General features: G+C 41.4%; 2 protein-coding genes across 2 annotated transcripts; one reads left to right on the top strand and one right to left on the bottom strand.

Annotated features, from left to right (window-relative positions):
* Nucleotides 1-4,414: 4,414 nt before the first annotated feature.
* Nucleotides 4,415-10,006, top strand: T265_01479 (hypothetical protein; the record flags this gene model as incomplete). The annotated part of the gene is made up of 2 exons (XM_009165520.1): nt 4,415-4,611; nt 9,928-10,006. 2 exons carry the CDS (start codon nt 4,415-4,417, stop codon nt 10,004-10,006), a joined length of 276 nt encoding a protein of 91 aa, XP_009163784.1.
* Nucleotides 10,007-11,694: 1,688 nt separating this feature from the next.
* On the bottom strand, nt 11,695-12,247 carry T265_01478 (hypothetical protein; the record flags this gene model as incomplete). Its single annotated transcript, XM_009165519.1, has 2 exons — nt 11,695-11,818; nt 12,014-12,247. The coding sequence occupies 2 exons, from the start codon at nt 12,202-12,204 to the stop codon at nt 11,740-11,742; spliced, it is 270 nt and encodes an 89-aa protein (XP_009163783.1).
* Between the last annotated feature and the right edge of the window lie 8,775 nt (nt 12,248-21,022).

The following is a 21,022-nucleotide window of genomic DNA, read 5'->3' as shown; positions in this document are numbered from 1 at the left end:
TTTGGCACGATATAACAATGTCTCTCCACTCAACCCAGATGTTGCTACCTGTTTAGAGCCAAAGCAATGCCTCTTCAACAACGCGTCAGTCACTGGTACTGAGATGACATGATAACTAGTTCACTGTAAGCCAACATAGTTCTTGCGCTTAGAATAGTGGATTTTATGTCGCATTGTTGATGACATTCCTCTGTAGGGTCGCTTGAGAATGAAGAGCGACATTTATATCATGACAAATGTGGGAAGAGAAATAATGATCGACATACGCACGTCAAGTCAAAAGTTGTAAAACCCATTACATTTTAGAGTAGATCACATGGAAGATGGACGTATTAGCAAACCGATTACAGGCTGTTTTGATTCAGCTTCACAAAGCATAGCCGAAATGCAGATGATTTTATCAAAGCCCATGATATATCATTTCCGTTGCACGAAATTCAGTCCTCCTCATTGTCGTTTTTATTTCAGCTATGTAACTCATCAACCGGAGAACTTCATCTACTTCACCCTCAGTGGTGTCGCTGTACTTTTATTCCAAGCAAAGCCAAAAGAGTAGTTCGGGACCGGAATCGAAGTTTATCGCAATCAACCTCAACACATATCCCGTCATGCACGTCAACCATCGATGTTAGGACAAAAACTATGTTGATATGATGTAAATCTCTACGATTTATAACAAGTTTTTTTGCCAGCGTTGGGGAAAGTGAACGATCAGGAACAACGTTAGTGATTCTTTGAGTGATTCTTGTTCATTGTTTTATGGTCACAGTAGGAATGCAGAATAAATGTGCGTGGATCAAAGCATACTACACATGGTTTTCACGAGAGACTCAACTGAATCTCTCGTTTATGATATTCCACAACTGAATGTGCTGCACACAGGCAGCCTCATGATTCAGTTAGCACGATATTCGAGATATCACAGTATATTTTCATGAAGGAAACTACCCACAAGGTTGCTAAAAACTCTTCGACAGCTCATGACCGGTTTCGATCTTCTTGGGGCTCATCAGGTAGGCGCACTCCCCGAGTTTCCGTCAACCTTACGTTCTACTTGAACCCAGATTGGACCGTTTTCGAGAAATGGACTAATTTGTAAATATCATAAACGAGAGATTCAGTTGAGTCTCTCGTGAAAACCATGTGTAGTATGCTTTGATCCACGCACATTTATTCTGCATTCCTACTGTGACCATAAAACAATGAACAAGAATCACTCAAAGAATCACTAACGTTGTTCCTGATCGTTCACTTTCCCCAACGCTGGCAAAAAAACTTGTTATAAATCGTAGAGATTTACATCATATCAACATACACCACACATGGTTTAATTGCATGTTAGCAGGCTACTGAAGCAATGAGTAATTCATCCTATGAGTAGAGCGTTCATTATGCATTATTGATGTGACCAGATTATGACGATGCATCAGCCAATGTAGCTCAGCTCATTTCTATGGTCAAACATCTCACTATATCGAAGAACTTTTAAGGTTGGTGTATGAACCGTTTTTGAAGAAAAACCCTGGAAACCAGCTAAATCAATCGTTTGTGATGCTTTTTAAGCCGCTTCATGGTTCACTTGGCATAAAAACATCACAAACGAGTGATTTGATGGGATTCCAGGTGAGCATCCGGGTAAAACCAAATCGGTACGCAAATTAAGGTATTTGGCTAGTTCCGTGCAAACTGGATCCAGTAGAACATAAGATCGACAGAAATTCTGGGACTACGCTCACCTGACGAGCCCTAAGAAGGGCCAAACCCGTCGTGGGCTGTCGAAGATTTTTCAGCAACCTTATGCGTAGTGTATTACCGCAGCACTAAATTTTTCTCTCACGAGCTCCATTATTGCAAACGTGACAAAGAGCGAAAGTTACTAATCTGAAACCCATTTATTGCAATGCGGAAATCAGTAGAAGGGACAACAACTGCTGGTAATAACAATCAATGAGTATAACTGTACTTTGCATATATAACCATTCATCTTCAGCTGGTTCAATAAAATTCTCAGGGTCCTCGGTTAGTGCAGCTGGACTGTGATGAGCATGAGTGTAAGAAGGCGGACATCAGAAACCGCGCAACCTCATCAGAAGAGAATCTACACAAGGTTTACTGATTTTGAATACTCCTACTCAACCTCAACTCTGTTTTTTCGCTAACACTCCACCCAATCATTGATAAGGTCCGTCATCCACATGTGTTTATCTAGGTTAGTTGTCATGTTCTGAAATCAAATATTACTGTGGTGTGCTGGAATGGCTTACTATACTCTATTATGTCCTATTCAGTTCGCACTATTTGGTACACGTGTTTGCGAAACTCTTGTGTGGGCGGAATAGACCTCCGTGGTCTTCGTGCACATCCGCTCATGAAACACGGATATTAGAAGGTAGATGAACATCCGGCCTCTTATAAAAGCTTGTACTTTTTAAGCAAAGCTTGGCGTATCCACATAACTTACAGATATCCGTTTGAAAGAGAACAGGTCACAATTAGAGGATCCAAACACAGGAACTGCAGTTGTTAGTAATCATCCAACTATTTACCCAAACACACAGAACGTGGACAAATGGCAAACACAGGAGAGCGCGCACAATACCGAAGCCTTCTACCTTGAGGAAGAGGTGAACAGACCCTCACATGGCGTGCCGTGCCTGTACACTTGGACTCCGCATCATTTTACTGCACTCATATCAATTAACCAAACGGCTGATGCACATCAACTTTGGACAGAGCATATTTTGGCAAATTTCAACGTTACTCTCCGGACAGTTATAACCTGTGTAAACCAAGTCATTGTCAGATAGGTTGTTTTCTAATTTGTTCTCATCGCTTACGAGCTGTAAACCAAAGTGAGTCACTGATGATTGAGGTGGCAGGTGAAAAGACACCTATCGGCTTTCCGCTGGTGAATTACACGTGTGGTAATTTAGTTTAAGTTCATAATCGTACATTGTGTGAACTGGTAATGAGGCCAGGTAGTTGCAGCTGATTCCCCCTTTTCAAGGTCATCCTAGAACTAAAACAGTCACCTCCAAGCTGTAGGAAAAGCTTGTATTCCTTGGGCTCTTTATCTCTTAGGACATTATGTTACCTGGAAAAATCAATGGGGGTCGCTTCAATAATTTGTTCCGTCGATAACTACGAGCTGGGCCAAATAGGCACAAAACCCAAAGCCCCAAACTCACAAATCGGGAATATCACTCATCGGTCAATCCTTATGATTATAGATTGATTCCAGCAATCTGTTGAACCACATCGAGTTACGCGCAAAACCCCAAAAGCCAATTCCTTCAAATGGAGGTTTATCTACAAATGCGGTACTACACATACAATAGTAAAATGATAAAGCTTTACAAACCTCAAATCGCGGGACTATGCCGGCTTCTATACACCGGTTTAGGAACTGCCAATTCCTAACGGGTCTCAAGGTCCACGCCAACTCAAAGCCACGTGTTTACAAGCTAGCGAAATCACGTGTGAACTTAAAAACACGTCCGATGACAAGGCCAAAGAACGGTTTATGTTCGGGTCACAAATAGGAAGGGTGCTTTAGGCACAAACCAAAATAACAAAAGAGGGGAATAGCGTTGTGCAATATAAAAAAGAAGGAAGGAATCAACACTGGTGACAACCCATTGGAATTGACTGAAAGGCATCATGTGATAAGTCGTTCCAAGAGGTTGTGAAGAAAAAATTAGACCTACGGGGGACTTTGAACCATCAAAATTCGCATTCTAACAAAAGCAGTCAAATTACACAAATCTTTTTACAGATTTTATGGATTTTCTGGGACAGAAAATCGAGTGAACAATGTTCATTTAAGTGTAATTCACAAGCACCACAATCTGATAGGAAGAAAATTACATTTCAGGTTACTAGAAAGAAGGAAATTATTATTTGATAATGATGAGAATTTTCATCTTACACGCTAACTACTGGCAGCTTGATGGGAGAAGGAAGTAGTGAGTGCGAGGGCTGATTTTTGGCGTTATTCTTCGCTAACTTTCTTTCCCTCCTTATTGACAAATCCAATGACCAATAGGTGTGAGTAGAAGCCGTCCACTTCACTGTCTACAGGACAAATGCTGTACAGCAACCTGATCTGCCGGTGAAGAAGTACGAGGACGTGGGAATAAGTAAAGATCTAACATTACTCTAAAGTCCGATTTCGTTAGGCATTCTTGATCAGTGGATATCGATCGGTCTGAAAAAAACAAGGCCTATTCAATTGGCTGGTTACTTCAGCTTCTAGCCAGTGAGAAGTAAAACACTAAGAGGTCAGCACACTTTGGGCTGTGTGCATACATTGGAGTAACGCGGAACGAACGATAAATTAGGCTTCAAAAATGTAGACGGTTAGAAAAATAAGCTACAGTTGGTGTGCCGGATCGAGAGACAAAGGCGATAAAGAATGCTACAGGAATCAAACCAGAAAGAATACCTTCAAAGTGACATGAATGGCCAGATGCGTCGAACCGTGTTGGAGTTGTGCGGCGAGGCATTTCGACTATTTCGAGTGGAAAAGGATATAGCCAGCTATGTGAGAGAAGGAATGAGGACGCAGTATCCAGGGATATGGCACTGTATCGTCGGCGAAAAGTTTGGAAGGTGAGCTTGACTTAACTATTTTGATGAGTCTAAGTTGGGTGGCCGGACTGAATCCTTTTTCTGTTGTAAGATAGAGTGAAGACAAGCACTTAGTTTAATATTTGTCTAGCGGTTGAATACAAATAACCTTATTTTGCTCGAAAGAAACCGGCCAGCGTCACATCCCAAATGTCACGCACAGCGTGGTAGCGTGTGAAGACAGTGCAACCGTAGGGGTTGTTTTATGGAAGCTGGGCAAAGTCAGTATTCTAGCTCAAATACGTTTTAACTAGCAAATTTTACTTACGGCGCTGGAGCCAACTACTAACAACTCAATTTTTAAAGCACACTTTTGGTTTTTCATCCAGCGGTGTTTCAGATGTAGATGGTTTTGAGACTTAAAGAATTCACGTTCACTCTCGTTTGAATAGTCCCCCTTCTGTCTGATGAGCTGGCAACAAAGGGGTAAGCATTGGATTCGAGTTTCGCTTTTATTGTAGCCCATCAGTAGTGCATATATAGTTCGACGTTCAGGGGTTTGAACTCCGGATATCAGGCATGCGAGGCGAATCCCGCAAATCCTACAACTACAATCCAAAAAAACTGCCAAACACGTTTCAAGCATCCGTGGCGCTATCTGAATGAGAAGTTTTGATGGGTGGTTCACACATAACCAAGAGAGTTATCGGGCAATCCGGTCACACCGCTCAGGCACAAAAGCGTTCGTCTGTGCAGACGTGATTGATCAGGTTTGGTGGTAACATGCTCGCATGACATGTAGGTTGTCCAGTGTTGAAATCCCCGTACGGTCGAGGAAATGCATGGCTGACTAGCTCCACTAAGAGCCAAACTTGAGTCCGGTAATTCCCCCTTTGGTGTTGAACCACCAAAATAATTAGACCAAGACGGAACTGTTCAAACGAGACTAATGTGAAAGTGTATGCTACAATCACTGAAGAAGTTTCACTTGGATTTCATCATTCAAGTAACATCAACCCAATCACTATTAATTGCGCCTCTCACAAATCTTCAGGGAAATTCAATTCTGTTTCTGTTACTATGTGAACCCAATGATATTCGACCACGAGTGGCTAGTGATCCACAAACTACAGGGTTTCAAGTATCTGTTCGATAACTCACTAGTGGTTAAGCCCTTTTCGGGCTGATTGCGTAATCCCCGAGTTTCCGTCTACCTTGTTTCAAACCCGGACACCAGTTTGTACGTAAGTGGCATTACATACCGTTTGTTAGTTAACTTGGAGCCGATGGGAGACTCACTTAAGTCCCCTATGTAATGTAATGTATTTACTTTAATTGACAAGCGCTTCCATATAAAGGGAATCACTTCGACAGTTCATACATCGTTATAATTGAAGATTGTGCTGTGAATGCGTTTGGAGACCGTCACGGTCAGCTGAACCCCACATTACTCCCATCTTACGTTGCAACGTTGTTCGTTAGTTCATGATTCCTCCGTAAACTACTCATATTCTGCAGTAGATTTGAAATGATCTGCTCTTGTTACCACAGCTACTAATGGTGGAAGGGGGACGATGCAAGTCAAGAACGTCTTTAAGTAACATTCTCCCATATCACGTTGCCGCTCAACCCAAAAACTGTACCACAAATATAAGAACTTCGTGAACAATCTTGTCTGGCTTGGGCCAGAATAAGAATTAAAAACGACAACTGTGTTGTAATAATAAACAGATACAGAGTACCGAGTGGGTTAGAATTCTTTCTCCAATAGCCAAAATACAGCAACAGGGAGCAACGTGCAGCGTTTATTGTCACACCGCGTGCAACAAGCGATTTTTCTTAAGCCTACACAACTGACCTAAGAGAGAAGTGACAAGCATGTGGAAGTGTTTGCTGGTCTATCAGGCTGACTGAATTCTGACTAAAATTCGTGGACTATCTGCAGCGAATAACGCTTCATTTCCAAGCATAGCTTATTACAAAGCCCATCCATTCACTTTGCTTAAAACTGGAAGCAATCCGTGGTTAAATTGCTACAGCACTCAATCAGAGAGCCGTACTTCACCGCTGAGAAATCCAGTCATGTCATTAGTTGATACATCTAACTTCCAGGGCAGAAAGTTATGAGCAGCTTTGTTACTTATGCAAGACAATCTTTCCTGGGCTTAAGTGGGATACAACCGAAGAAGATGAGCCAATCAAAAAGTCGTGGATAGCTTCGGATAAACCAAAATGAACCTCGCGTCCGCTGCCCCATTTCAGCTTCATTACGCATATCGACACATCACCTATGCTCCCATATTCTCAGACTCCCTTGGCTTGCTTGATCTTTATGAAGTGCTTTTAAGCAAAAGCGGAATCTTACAAATTAGGCGACTTGGTAATCATCATCGATCATCAGTCATTCACTAGTGATCAGGAGATTCATTAGGATCCACTTTTGAAGCTTGTGCCTACATTTTTGTGCAAATGTCACACGCATATTGCCACGTCTTAACGGCCCCGGACCAGGGTTCTTACACTGAAAGAATCAAGTGTTACAACCTTTGATTTCAAAGAAAAAGAATGTGTAATTATTAGTCAGACTGAGTCAAAATGAGTAACTAAGTCAATAAATGAATCCTTATAAGATTTAATTTATTCGCCATAGGAGTCGCGTGGCTTTTATCCTTTACTTTCAACTGCGTATAATTTCTGGAACTGTGAAGGCCTGCAGGCGTTTGAATCATTTTTTCTCAGTCTAAAGCAGCACTTGGCGTTATAGGGTTGATAACTTTTCCGGCATATTAGTGACTAACTCCCATGCAGCAATCCTTCAGCTACCAGACTAGAGGAGTCCATTCTGGCAGTTAATCTTCCACGATATCTCGGACTGAATTCATTTGAGCTTCATTCTCCCTAACCACTCAATATCGTCGTATGGTCTAAACTAAACAAACCAGTCGTGTACAAATTGCATGATGCAAGAGAGCCGGGTTGCCCATCCATGAATGGCGGTCCTTCTTCTTCAACATCACCCGAGTTTCAAGTCTGTATCGCAAACAAATTTGGGATGCTTATTTCGACAAGTTGCGCTACTTTTACCGTTAATCAGTAGTCGCATCATCCCACCTCTGGAAATGCATTGTAAACGCTGTCCCTCATTTAGCTCATTTTTGGGTTTAACATTGCCGCTGGATACACTCGAACTAATGAATTTCCCAAATATCAAACTCACAGATTTGAGATCTATAAAAACAGAAAACAGAGCCAGCGAAACTGCCAGCTTGCATGCTTGATGGTCGATGCTTCCTGGACGTAGTTTCCGAAATTTTTCGCACAGATGAATGCCATCACTAAATTTTCGACCACATTTATCGTGTGCTATTGAATCAAAATGCCTTTAGCGTTCCCGAACAAGGATTGCTTTAGGTTCGTTGAGCTGGTTATAGTCGTGTTGCGAATCATGCAGTTACAGTCAGACCACCATGGGAAGCCCAGCATGTGTTGCCTAATCACAGAAATATCAGTAACATGCTTAGCGATCGGCCATCCAAACAGAGCCCAACGTCAGCTGGCAGGAGAACAATATGGCCATTATATCTCTGATTAAGTGAGTGGGTCATTCAAATTCTACTGACGTATGTCCGAAACAGACCAGTCTGTTTGGATGACCTTTGAATATAATGGAATGTAAAAAATTGAGGCTTGGTTGTAGTAGGTTTGTGTATTGTCAGTCAGGTGACGAAATGCATCACCTCCTCAAGAGGGGTTGCACTCTGCGCCTATGGAAACTTCGCCGAATACACCAAACAAGAACTGGAAATACGGTATACGACGAATTTATTAACGCCTATAGTTCCCTACTCTGTCTAAGTTTGACATTCATTGAAGCCAAAAAAGTTGGTGGTATCTCAAACTTCTAAGAATGCTGTCCTGTATAGTGGAGGAAATGTCTCCATTCATGAGACCATTGGTGCTTACCTGCCAATATACTGATTTTCTCTTAGTTGTATCGTCAAAATTACTGTGACGAGTCAGTGACGAGTCAGCATGATGCTCGTGGTTGGTGGGATGCATCCAGCAAACGACAAGGGGATAAACACACAACAGTCATGGTGGGGCTTTGAACCAAATTTTTGCTGGCATATGCTACAATTTAGGATCCACCGTAAAGACAACCACATTCTTATGTCTATCGATAATTTCACATAGTTAGATGGAGCGATGTCGATCTTCACTAGAGTGACAAAACCTGAAGCACTAAACTGTTATCTTCTGAACCATTCCACACCGTCTCCTGTGTATTACACAAAGCAATCCACAATCAGCTCGGTTTCAGTCCATAAAACGGATATAAGAACACTATGAGTCAGACGGGTTATGCTGATAGACCACAACTGATTTTTGGGGAAAGTATCAGCCTAAAACTTTGGCGATAAGACACTATTTGGACAAAAAACTCGAGAAATAAATAAACATAACACTACAATTCTTTATTAAAAAGGTGTACTTAGTTTAGTTTAGTTAGAAAGGAAACCAAGTAATTCATGATGGTCTCAAACTTTCCCATTGCCATTGAGTTCAACTAACACAGGTTTCGATTCTAGTCATTTGAAGTAAAGCTTTCTGTAACAAAAAGATGAAAACCACATGGCTTGGCGTGATACACATATGCTCCGTATCGGAGGTGAAAAGAGTGCAACAGGCTCTTCTCAGCTCACCAAAAGAACACGACTTATACTGCAGGTTAATTTCATGTTTTCCTACCGATAGTTACCCCCAAAAAAACTTTGGCATTATTACTGCAGTCTGGATCGGAGCAACGGCGAATTCTTTGACAACCGGATAATAAAAGTTTAGTCGAACGTCCCATGTAGATGAGATGCGTAACATTGTCATTCAGTCAAACAGCTGAAGAACTTTGCCTCGTGTTATCTTGTCAACTAGTAAATACATCATGTATCGAAAATTAAGGCGATCCTGATGCGCAGAGCAGGAAGCCGAATGGTCAACAATAAGATGGCCGGTGGACATTCAAACTTTGTAGTAGCGCCCTGGCGTACTCCGATGTGTTTCAACTACTTCAAGCACCTCAAAGTTCAAAATATTTCCAGAATATTATAAACTATAAAAAGTTTAAAAAAACACTCCCCCATCTAAGAGGAGGGTATTCACTGACCAGAAATATCTACCCGTTTTCTGTGTGCTTTCCTACTGATCGAAACTATTTCAATCTTATTTTATGTCAATCACTTCACCGGCGTGAAAATAGCATGTAGTTGAGTTAATCAAGGTGAATCTTCTCACACTCAGCAAACAAACATTCCAAATATATATTCTCACCTCAAACTACTTTGAATTTTTCCTCCCGTTTAGCGCAGTTTCTTACGAATCCAATACCTTCATCAATTTTTACTTTGATCGCTACGGAATACTCTTGTTCAAAGCCGGATGATGTTCTTATCAAACTGACAACTCCTGTGGAGGATTTCTTTTATGATCTCAGTAAAGTTTGTTTTAAAATAGAGTATTTGTGGTGCCGCTTCATTCTGGCTTCAGTTTGTCTCATGAGGAGACTTTTTATATGGTGAGAGGACTAAGTGTGGAGCCATAATGTTTTTTCCAGTAGGACAGGCATTCTCCAAAATTTGAGGCTTATTTTGACCAGATTTGAGAAAGCCACGGGGAGGTTTCGAGGTCAGGATTCCTAGTGGCTTACTTAAAAATGCGTGCTTGTTAAGGAACCCAAGAGCTCCTGGAAAAAAATTAAAAGTCTATCGCAGTTCTTCTGTTCTAAAGGACATTGACCTCGACAGGCAACCAAGTACCTTGATCTGCTCAGTACTAAGAGGAATTCGCTGTGACCTTCTGCGATAATAACCGTGTTATTAACCTCCAATGAAGCGCTGCCATATACAAGGGAACTGATCTTTATATACTGTTTATACCAGTGCAACGGTGGATACTGCTGATGGCGCATGCGAGTAGTATGTTTTCTCGCAAATCCGTTTCGCGTCTCTTGGAAAGTGATATCTATTATGGAATTTGTGGAGTCGAATTTTCTTGCACTTGAGCAACAGACAACTAATGTCCAGGAAAGTTCGAGAAGACGCGTTTAAGGAGAAGATAGATATTTGGCTTCTGTAAAGATGATGCATATGAGAGTTTTGCTTCCCTGGTCAATAGTCTGTACCTGTTCGCTTAGCGGTTTTTAAATAAATGTCTCCGCAGCGAAGGTCTTCCTCCTTTCACAAGTAGTGCCAATGGAATTAGATTTATATATATCACACACTTTAGGCTTCGCGCACGTTATCAAAGATACTCCAACTGCGGTGCACCATTCGCCAAGTTTATCAGTTTTCATTGACCGCATAAACGTAGCGAGTGGCCCTAAACATCAAAGTGCAAAATGCCACGGGAATGTATTAAACTGCATGCCTTCCGTGATGCAACGGATGATGTCAGAAGTGATCCCTGTTTATGACGCGATCTTCACTCACTCTGAAGGTACCGGCCAGTAAACCATACAGAGATAAGTGATGCAACATGCGCCACACATTATGGCGGTTAATTATAAACTGCAGAAAATCCGTGAAAATCTGTGAATAGGCCTTGAATTTTCCCACTGTTATTTAGTCCAGTAATAACAGCGTCGTCAAAAGGCCCAGAATCAGCCATTTCAACATTATTGGGAATCATCAGTCAAGAGAATCTCACGAAACCCCTGGGAGTTTCTAACCCACGACTAGGCCCCATCATTTCTGATCAACGCTTGCCATTGCGAAAGCAGCTTACCGGATGTCATCATTGCGGTTATACATTATCAGTGAAACTTTTGACTATGTGATGAGCTTGAAGCTGATCTGTTCTAAAAGCTTTGTGATAATCTCTGAGCGATGCTTCTTAAACAGCAGAAACGGCGTTTGTTTTCGGTCGTTGTTTGAATGCGATAAAAACCGTTTAAACATAGGAACAAGTTTCAATAACCTAGTAAGCCTCCACCTACCTTACCGACCGCAATTAGGTTAGGTATGAACCAGGAAAAGTTCTCAGCTGTGTTGATATCGTTGCTCAAAAGAACAATACGCAAAAATAATGGTGTGGGAAGTAGCAAGAAGTCGGTTTTGAACGACTGATATGTATATACGGAGTAATTTTCAACAAAGTTTCCTCAAAAACAAGATATATCTATCCCGACTTGAACAAGAGAAATGCACGATCTTGAAGATAAAAATAAATAAAATTCTGCGCTTCGTGTGTAACGTAGCTGAAAAACAAAGAAAAGTAGATCATATTAAGGACAAATTAAACAGAAGAAACGTGGAATTACAGGGAAATTTGATGAATGCCGGGGGACCACTGTCCAGCGATATCAGTCTTTAGTTGAGCTGCCTGACCTCTCCAGATAGTGTGTCAAGATAAACCAATAATAAAAATGGCAATACTAATCGGTTTCCCATACCTGCCAAAATTCTTCCCCACGATGCAGTGCCACGTCGGACCGAATCTTCTATCGAACTCCTTCTTCAAATGGGCGGCGACATCCTTTTCCACATTGAAATTGTCAAGCCCATAGGCGGCTGTGTTCACAGCAATATCTTGCATTTCGGCAGTCATGTCAGCATTCTTGATAACAGCCTTTCTATCACCCATGTTGTGTGTAAGCGCTAGGGTGGGCGGGACGAATACATTGGTCCTTTATATTCAGTTTGGCTTTCTTCGTCAGCATGCGTTAGCTGAGACGATCGACCGAACTCGAATGGAGTGCAGCTTTTTGAGACGTATGTGATAAGGCTTTAGCCAAATGCCCTCAGTAAACTGTTACAGCTAGTCAATGAGGCCTGGTATGCGTTTGTGTATGATTGCCTGTATGCAGATATCACACATAAACAAATCAATTAGGGTACAAAATCGGCAACTATTCGAGCAATCATTAGTTACAGTTGGCTTGCAACAGTATGTGCTTTAGGACGCCGAACCACCAAAGAACAGATTGAGGACAAAGATAGTTTAACCGTTTAGCGTCTTATTCTGGCATCGAGAAGAGAAAACAATAAAGTGCCGAAAGTCATTGCCTGTCCACAAACAAACAAGACTCATGAAGCCTCGTACCAGTGAACTTAGTGCAATTGGGTGAACGATAAGAGTGTGTTTTACAGCTAATAAAACTGTCCTGGCACCGGGCAAATATTCACTCTAACTCCATAATCACGATATGTGTTTGAAAGACCACTTGGAACACTTGGAACTCATCGATTCCAATGTCTGTAATTCTCCGCAGGACTTTTCAAGCTCATTTACACCAACGGTAAAAAGATTACATCAGCGAGAAAGGCATCAAAGCCATGACTAATTCATGAAGATCAGGTGGATTGTTGATAGACTGGAAGATGACTGAAGGCACAAAGGCGGTTGTGCACGAGGAGTTAGTGCAGGTTCTCTGGCTGCATAGTGCCCATGTTCGCTAAACGTTGGTCTAGAGTGATGCTGCATGTACTCGAGGCAAAGTAGCTGACGAGGAATTTTTCTGGATGCTTCATTGTTTCATGGTCACCGAGTGCGCGTGTAGGAAGATTCCTAGACAAAAGGAGAATGTGAAACAGTACATTCCAATGGGAATGTCCTCATAGAAGAGCGAATTTAGGTGGGCCTTGGATTATCAAGCGCATACACCATCACGAGCCTCAGTGGAAACCCTCTGAGATTAATGGTGGTACTTTCTTGAATGCCTGCCAATAATTAAGCCACCCATTCATATTCGGTCTAAATACATGCTTCGAAAATTCCAGCAAGCATTATCAGACTAAGTTGTAGTGATTAGTCTTCGCTATTTACAGTTTGGATAAAAAAAACACTCTTTTCCTATGTGATCGCTTGTGGTGTAAACGATGTCTTCGAGTGGTTACTTCGTCTTTTGCTGACAAAAAATATATGAATTTACCAGGGCAATATGTAGTGTTTCAGAGTAGCCGGTTATGCAATTCTTTGGATTTGAAAAACGTTCAACAAAAGAGTGGCTTGTCATTGCACAGAATATCACAAAGGTTATTTCACTAACCGCTAGTAGAGGAAAAGTATTAAGTCATAGACAACACGAGTTGCAGCCTATCAGTGTCTAGGTCGATTATTGAGTACCTTTCACCTAATTACTTTAAGTCCTTCGAAAATCTCATCAATTTCATTGAATTTAATTTAATTTGTTTTCATCACCCACTTTGAGAGTCCACAATCTTGAGCAACTGCGTTAGTCAAGCAACCATCGACAACTGCTGTTTCGCTACTTTGAACAGCTTGTCTATGAATTGTAGAATTTCGGGACGGTTCTGTTGCTTCAAATGGCGATCCTTGAACTCCTGTTGTCACTAGCATTACTTGAGCACACGTACATATGAGTCCTGCAAACGAACACAGAATGGTCACTCATCACTGTGCAACTTGCACAGCGCAAGATAACAGGGCATTTCAAATACCATAATTCTGCAAAATATGAATAAGATCACCTTAACAGCACGTTGTATGTGGGTGTTGGTTCGAATAATTGTGAATAAGACTTGTCTCTAGTCAGGAAGAAAACCTGGAAAACAACAAGTGGATCTCAGTTGTGGGGTTTGTGGGATAAGTATATAGTTTATATTCAAACCACTCTCGTTGGAACGGTCATTTTTCTGTCCTGACCTAAATATTCTGGTGAGTCCGCACCAAAGGGAAGCACTGGACTCGAGTTTCACCTTTATTAGTGCTCATCAGTAGTGCATTTGCAAAGTGGATCTATGGAGGAAAGTTTCGGTAGTTCAGGTAGCATAGATGGTGGTCGTTGGCTTGTTCGCTGAGCCGGGCATTTTGATTGGAAACTTTTCATGACTAATCGAGGTGCCATCATCAGTGCGTTATTTGGGGGCATGGCGGTGCGTAGCGGTGGGTCAATGTTAGTGGTAAGCACGGCTACGCTCCCCAATAACGCACTGATGATGTCACCTCGATTGATGATGAAACGTTTGCAATCAAATTGCGCAGCCCAGCGAACAATTCAACGACCAAAGTGGATCTGTTTCGTTCACCTTCTACTCATTTGACTGTGAATGGGATTGATGGGACACTCTGCGCATGCGAGTTCATCTTCCTCATTCCTGCATGATCCTATTCATCGGATTTTTTTAATTTTCTTTCTAACCGTTCATTTTACGTGGACCAGAAATTTCCTGTTAACAACGTTGCGGCCGATTCACGAGCTCCATGAGTTTGATTCACAGAGTAGTCACGATAATCTGAGGAAAGCCCAACACATTTGACGAGCATTAATGTTTGCTTTTATAAAAATTTCCACGACCGAAGCGAATGCTCCGGAGACATTGTATTGTTTCCTCGTAGAAGGGTGACCACTGAGAACCGGCTCATTTGCATTTCGCATCATATGCATTTTTACTTTCTTTCGCCAAACCACCAACCATGTGTTTGGGTGCAAGTGGCTTTCATCTAGTTAAACTTAAATGAAAACGGTAAACACGACAAAGTGTAGCGGAGACACTTGCTTGTGTAACCATGTGTTGCTTATTTGGTGCTTGAGGTGTTGAGGAGTTCCACGTTGCTTGATCCTATGTTTGTGTTGATGCTACCCTGCTGAAAATATTAGTGCTTTATGCATATGTAAGACCAAATTACCGTTGTTTGTCGATCCAGCCAATTGGAAACGAACCACTAATGTGGCACGTTAGGATATCTGTAATGGTTTTGGCAGGAACTCTTCAGGCAATAGCTAGCTAGTACCCCTAAGTCTGGGGCATGGGATACTTCCATTGTAGTACTTTTATTGGGTTCAAGTCACTTACCTCCTTACCAGGCGTTTTTTCAGGAAAACTTACACTAGAAGAGCTTTTTCCTATGCAAAATCGGCTTGTTGTTTTCTCACCTAAATTCTGATTATCGCAGAACGTCCTGTCTCTCAGATAGTTTGCAATGCTATGTTGCACACAATTTTAAGTGTAACGAACAAGAGCTTTGCGAATTTCAGATTCCTGTCTGTTTGCAGAATGACTCCAATCTCACCCAATGTAGCTTGGTCCAGTCTGCCAACTGATAGTTTGTGAATAATCACATCTACTCTCCGTTGGTGTGCAGTGAGAAAACGGCTTTGCTTTCAAATATCGTACTCACGTCTCCTCAGGTACTTACATGGTCTGTGCCACTTGTAGGTTTTGTGAATGTTGTCCATTCTTTTGAACCATACTAAGAGAACAACTTCGGAAATGATGAACAAACATCGGACAACAATGCTCCCGGTAGACAATGACACCGTTCCATTCTCGATCGATTCCGCTTTGGACTAAAGTTGTGTATACATACGCCTTTCGCACAGACCCAATAGGACATAAGAATGACTACTCGATGTATGCAGTGTAGACAAATTGTACGTATGATAATTCAATGAATTACCGATGGACCAATTATCAAGAAGGACGCCCAGTACCGGTCACTAACTATAGGTCTACTTCTCGGCCACTTTTACTCCCTCAGATGAAAACTATTCATAGGACCACATTAAGTCTGCTTTAGTGGAACTTTCATTTTATTATCAGCATAACATAATCATGTCATAGGTCACAAGGATGTCCTAAACAAATTGGGAGAGATTCCGTTTAATTCAAAAGCATTTATCACTTCTGCACCTCAAAAGAGTGAACTTTTGATTTGACTTGAACTGCCATGACCAGTTCGTCTTTCTCTGCTCTATTTATCCCAAACTATCCGAGCTTTCTCTTTGGTAACCCCCAAATCGATGAGTGTATTGATTTTTCGCCCTGGCTATTTTTCAAAGCGTTCAGGTCTTCCATAACTGCCTCGCATTTTTCTAAAAATCCTCGGTGAATGCCTAAAGGTATGAATGGATTTATATGAGCTCAAAGGTTCTGTCAGCAAATGTTACTGATCACGGGACATTCGAATTCACCGAGCCGGTCTATCATAAAAAAGCTGCTCAATTTGGCCGGCACACTGACCGAAATTATTGGAGGATACAAAAACTCCTTCACTTTTTGCAAAATTTCAACTTGGATCTATCACAGAATTTTAAAATTTCTTCAAATCACAGTAGATCAGGTTGGATCGGTAGACCACTGGTCCCAAGATGGAATTTCAGTGGTATAAATGAATGACAGTTTGGCCATACGCAGTGTGCATGATATGTCCCACGCCCCGCGGTGCACTTCAAAATTCAAAGTGAATCACTGCCTAGGGTAAGCAACAAGTGCGTGTATTAAATATCATCTTGAAATATCTTCACTGATATGCACGTGACAAGCAGTGAGATTGAGAAGACTCTCAACCCGTCAAGAAAACTCACATTCTCGAATGCTGCGAACCAGATCAACCGTCTCTAATGGGCTATCAGAGCTGAAGCATTGAGCTTTCTTAATTATCCAAAACACGCATAGTCTTGGGGCAACGTTAAGCTGCTTTACTACTTGGATTACCGATCCCTTTCTAATTCTGAGCCAAGACAGATGTTTTTTTTCTGTATTTGGGGTAGCCAATGAACTGTCCATGACCTAAGAGGTCTGGTCGGATAAACTATGGATTTACTCACTTACAAACGGCTGAACCTCACTTTGTTTAATAGAGAATATGATGTCAGTAACTATATAGATTAAGTTTGATTCTTACGCGTCAAAATCGAGTGATTTTTCAGCTGATTTCTTCTCGGAGAGGGGTCCGTTCTGCTGGTTTCTTTTCTGCCAATATTACTTTGACATATCGACTCATCTAAACAAAAACTACACAGTAACAGGAAAAACACTTCCCATTTTTCGATATGACCTTTGGTACAGGCAAGTCCACCATGTGACCAAACTGTGCTAACCCAACAGGAATTCATGAACCTGACCAGATGCTAAGTCTGAAAACGTAGCAAACTGTCCAAAGATGTCGCACCAAAGGACAAATTTTTAAACTACAAACCCCGTGATTGGTTGAGCTTGACTGAACAATGCTTTTGGAATTCAGAATGAAGTGCACTCGGAAGAAAAATAAGACCACTTGTCGCACTGAAACGCTGATCATTTCATTATGCATCACGAAGCAAGCTCTTCGCTGCACGCCAAAGCTGTATTGGATTAAAAATGTGATGCAGTCATTTTGTTTATACAAGGCTTTTTTTCACGTGTGGTACCTGTGACCCCACGTACATCGTAAAACACAAAACGTTATCGAGCGATCGATTCAGAAAAAAGTATAAATCTTCCGACTGACGAGCTGGCACACACCCACACGACTCTTTGCACAAATCCTATGAATGAATCAGAATTATTATAGTGAATTTCACGAGAGAAAAGTTCTGGGTCATATTTGAACAGATCCGTTCAAACAACCCTCACCAATTCTGACAATTTTTATTTAACTTTGTTCTTCCTGATATGGTGAATTGCAGTCACATGGGATCAACGTTTCCAAAGATCGCTGGTCAAATATATGGACACTGGCAGTCAACTTCGCTACCACACCTATATTAATGGATTTGGGGACTCCATGGTTAAAAAACTGTAGTACAAAACGCATCCGGCAATAGAAAATAACCCGATAAAATTCATAAGTCAAAACTGTTTTGGCAAGACGTTAGCTACCAATCCTGGTACCAACTTTATGAAATTGCATTTGTTCGACATTTGACCGAGAGTGATGTGTTTGTCTTCAGGATGAACGGTTCCCCATGACTGTTGGTAGGCAGCGTAATATGTTTTGCAATTGAGCTACGCAACGTTGAACCTATACATAAGATTGGTTTGTTTTTCTTTAACAAGTAAAACAGAAAGAATATGACGCCCTTAAGTAATCCGAAAAAATCAATCAATCATGCATACAAACACAAGTATTTGAACATCCATAGTGATCTTATCCTGTAAAAATCTCAATTTATTGCGGTGAGATATTACTGAAAAGGAAGCAGATCAGTTTGTCATCCTCAGCTTATTCTAAGGAAGTTGGATACATAACATAATATTGAAATAAAAAGCAGGACGCTGCAAGATATGATCAATTTGCAGTAGTAAAATGACAAGAGATGGTAACCATTAGGGAAGCCTGGCTCACTATTTCATGTTGTTGAACTGTTCTATAATTATATGTATGGGGCTATTGAACTTTGAGATGGATCTTGAAATTTTAACGTTTTTGCGGTCGATTTTGACATCAAGAAACGCTGTTAGGTTTACCATGAATGTCTCCTAGTATAAGCTTCAAAGGTGAGCTGGCACACTGGATGAATTGAATTTTCAGCTTTCTCTATTCGATGGTCAAGCATACCTGGATGCTACGGACAATGGCCGTTTAAGCAGGCCAATAGATCATCCCGTGTTGATTCAACGTACAACTTATTCCGCTCCATGGCAGTGACGAATTTATTGACAACATTCGCTTGACTTGTTCTAACATTTGGTCCTTTGAGTTGGGATGCGCTACGCATTAGCTTGTGATTATAGAGTCGGCCGTGACAGTTGGAAAGGTTTCTTCCTTTAGGTCGGAGGTTTTTAATTCTGAGAGCACCTCTAAAAGGTAGGCTTCAACGTATTGGTTTTGCTTTAGTACCTCAAAATTTTGAGTACAAATGTTAAAACATGGCGTTTGAAACAGACCATTCTGAAAGTCTGTTATGTTGAAGCCTTTGCTATTTTCCGAGGCTCTAGTTCAATCATGTCGTTGGAGTGCATGTTGAATATTTCTTTTCCAAGTTAACGAAAAAAGCTTTATTATAGTTTCCTGTTAAAAAATACCCGGAACGATTGTCCTATGTAGACCAGACTGACTTTGTGAGTACAACTGCTCTTACATACCCGATTTTGCTTCGCTAGGCTGAAATTTAGAAATGGAAAAGTGCTGCGATTGGCCGGCTCCCGTTCAGTTTTGAACTACACTCCAAAACGACGAAAATGTCATTTACGTATCTGTGGTAATAATAAAGTCGACCTAATAGGGCCTTTAACATGCTGGCCTTGTGCTTACTTAAGAAAATATCAGCCAGCATTGGACTCGCTGAATCTCCAATGCACATCTCACTGTACCGACTCTTGCATTCAAAGAATAGCGGGGCGGACGCGACTTAAAGATAATGGTAACTAGACGCTTAGGTGAGGAGAGGTAATCGGAAGTGGCGGCACACTCGTAAAGGTGCATGTGAGGTAAACTTGTCCAATAAGCTCATGTATTTAATAGTTACAAGGAGATAGAAAGCAGCATTCAGAGAAATTGCAACATATATGTTCAAGCATATCAATCTTGCCAACTGAGGCATGAAGTAAACCTCAAGCTTCGTTAAAGAATATCACAAAACATGGATCTTCTATGATATCATCTTAATTTGCAAACGAAGTTATCTCACCATCATTTTTAAGAGCTGCTTGGCTGCTGAAATGTAGATCCTTACGCTGACGTCATTTTTCAAGTTGGTTCACGTATACTCTTATTCTTCTGTCATTTAAGAGCCTCAAAGATAAAAACTAGCTTGGAGTGGACCAATGACAGCTGTAAGCACGCCTAAGTAATTTAATTTTCTGTTCACCAGCAGTTGCTTGAATAATGATCCTGGCCTGGGACCACGGCGCGCGCCATCGGACTGCTTGTTTGGGGTCATCAACAGTGAACACGCCCGCGAATAAAATGACAGTTATAGACGTAATGCGTTACTCGTAATGTTGCTAAAAATCTCTGACAACCCACGACCTCTCTCGCCCTCCTTGGGGCCCATCAGGTAGGCGCAGTCCCCGAGTTTCGTCAGCCTTATGTTCTACTGGAAACCAGATCACTGGACATTAGCAAAATACACCCATTTGCATACCCATCTGGTTTTGACAGGAGAATAACCTGTAACCCCGTTTTGATGTGGATAACAATAACAGAAAATCAATTTGTTATACTGGCTTGAAAGCTTCTCTTGTGTGCTATTCGACAAATGCGTCCTCACGAACCTCTTCGACAAGTGACTCTGAAGTGCTGGCCCATACCATCCTAAACTTTGCGAGGATGCCATTCCAGTCTATGTGTCTCTGCTGGGAATGTTAACGGAACCTGAGCGACACAACATAATTTCTTATGTCTCACCAGCGGAAATTCGTTGCACGAGAATTTAACGGCTATTGGCTTAATAACAAACCACCTAATATAACCGCTGAGGCCAAGCTCCGCAATGGATAATAAGACAGCTGTGCTCCAAGATTTGTTCAGCAGCCACCCAGGTCTCACCGGAGAGATCTCGTCCACCAGAAGAGGTAATTTACATCAATTTTACGATACCTTTCTTCAGCGATTTTCTTCACTCGTGTCTGCATCTACTGGTGGTGAGCAGAGGACAAAGTCTACTAGTTACAGGAACATGTGAACTCTATTTCTGAATAATGGATTCTGATATTCTCAATGTATTCGCAATTGAAGTGCAGAACAAAAACCGTCCAATACAGTGGCATCTTTTCGAAAAAACCACTGATCCTAT

Source organism: Opisthorchis viverrini (assembly GCF_000715545.1).
Source record: "Opisthorchis viverrini unplaced genomic scaffold opera_v5_16, whole genome shotgun sequence".
Taxonomy (NCBI): Eukaryota; Metazoa; Platyhelminthes; class Trematoda; order Opisthorchiida; family Opisthorchiidae; genus Opisthorchis; species Opisthorchis viverrini.
This window is presented reverse-complemented; position numbering and strand designations above follow the sequence as displayed.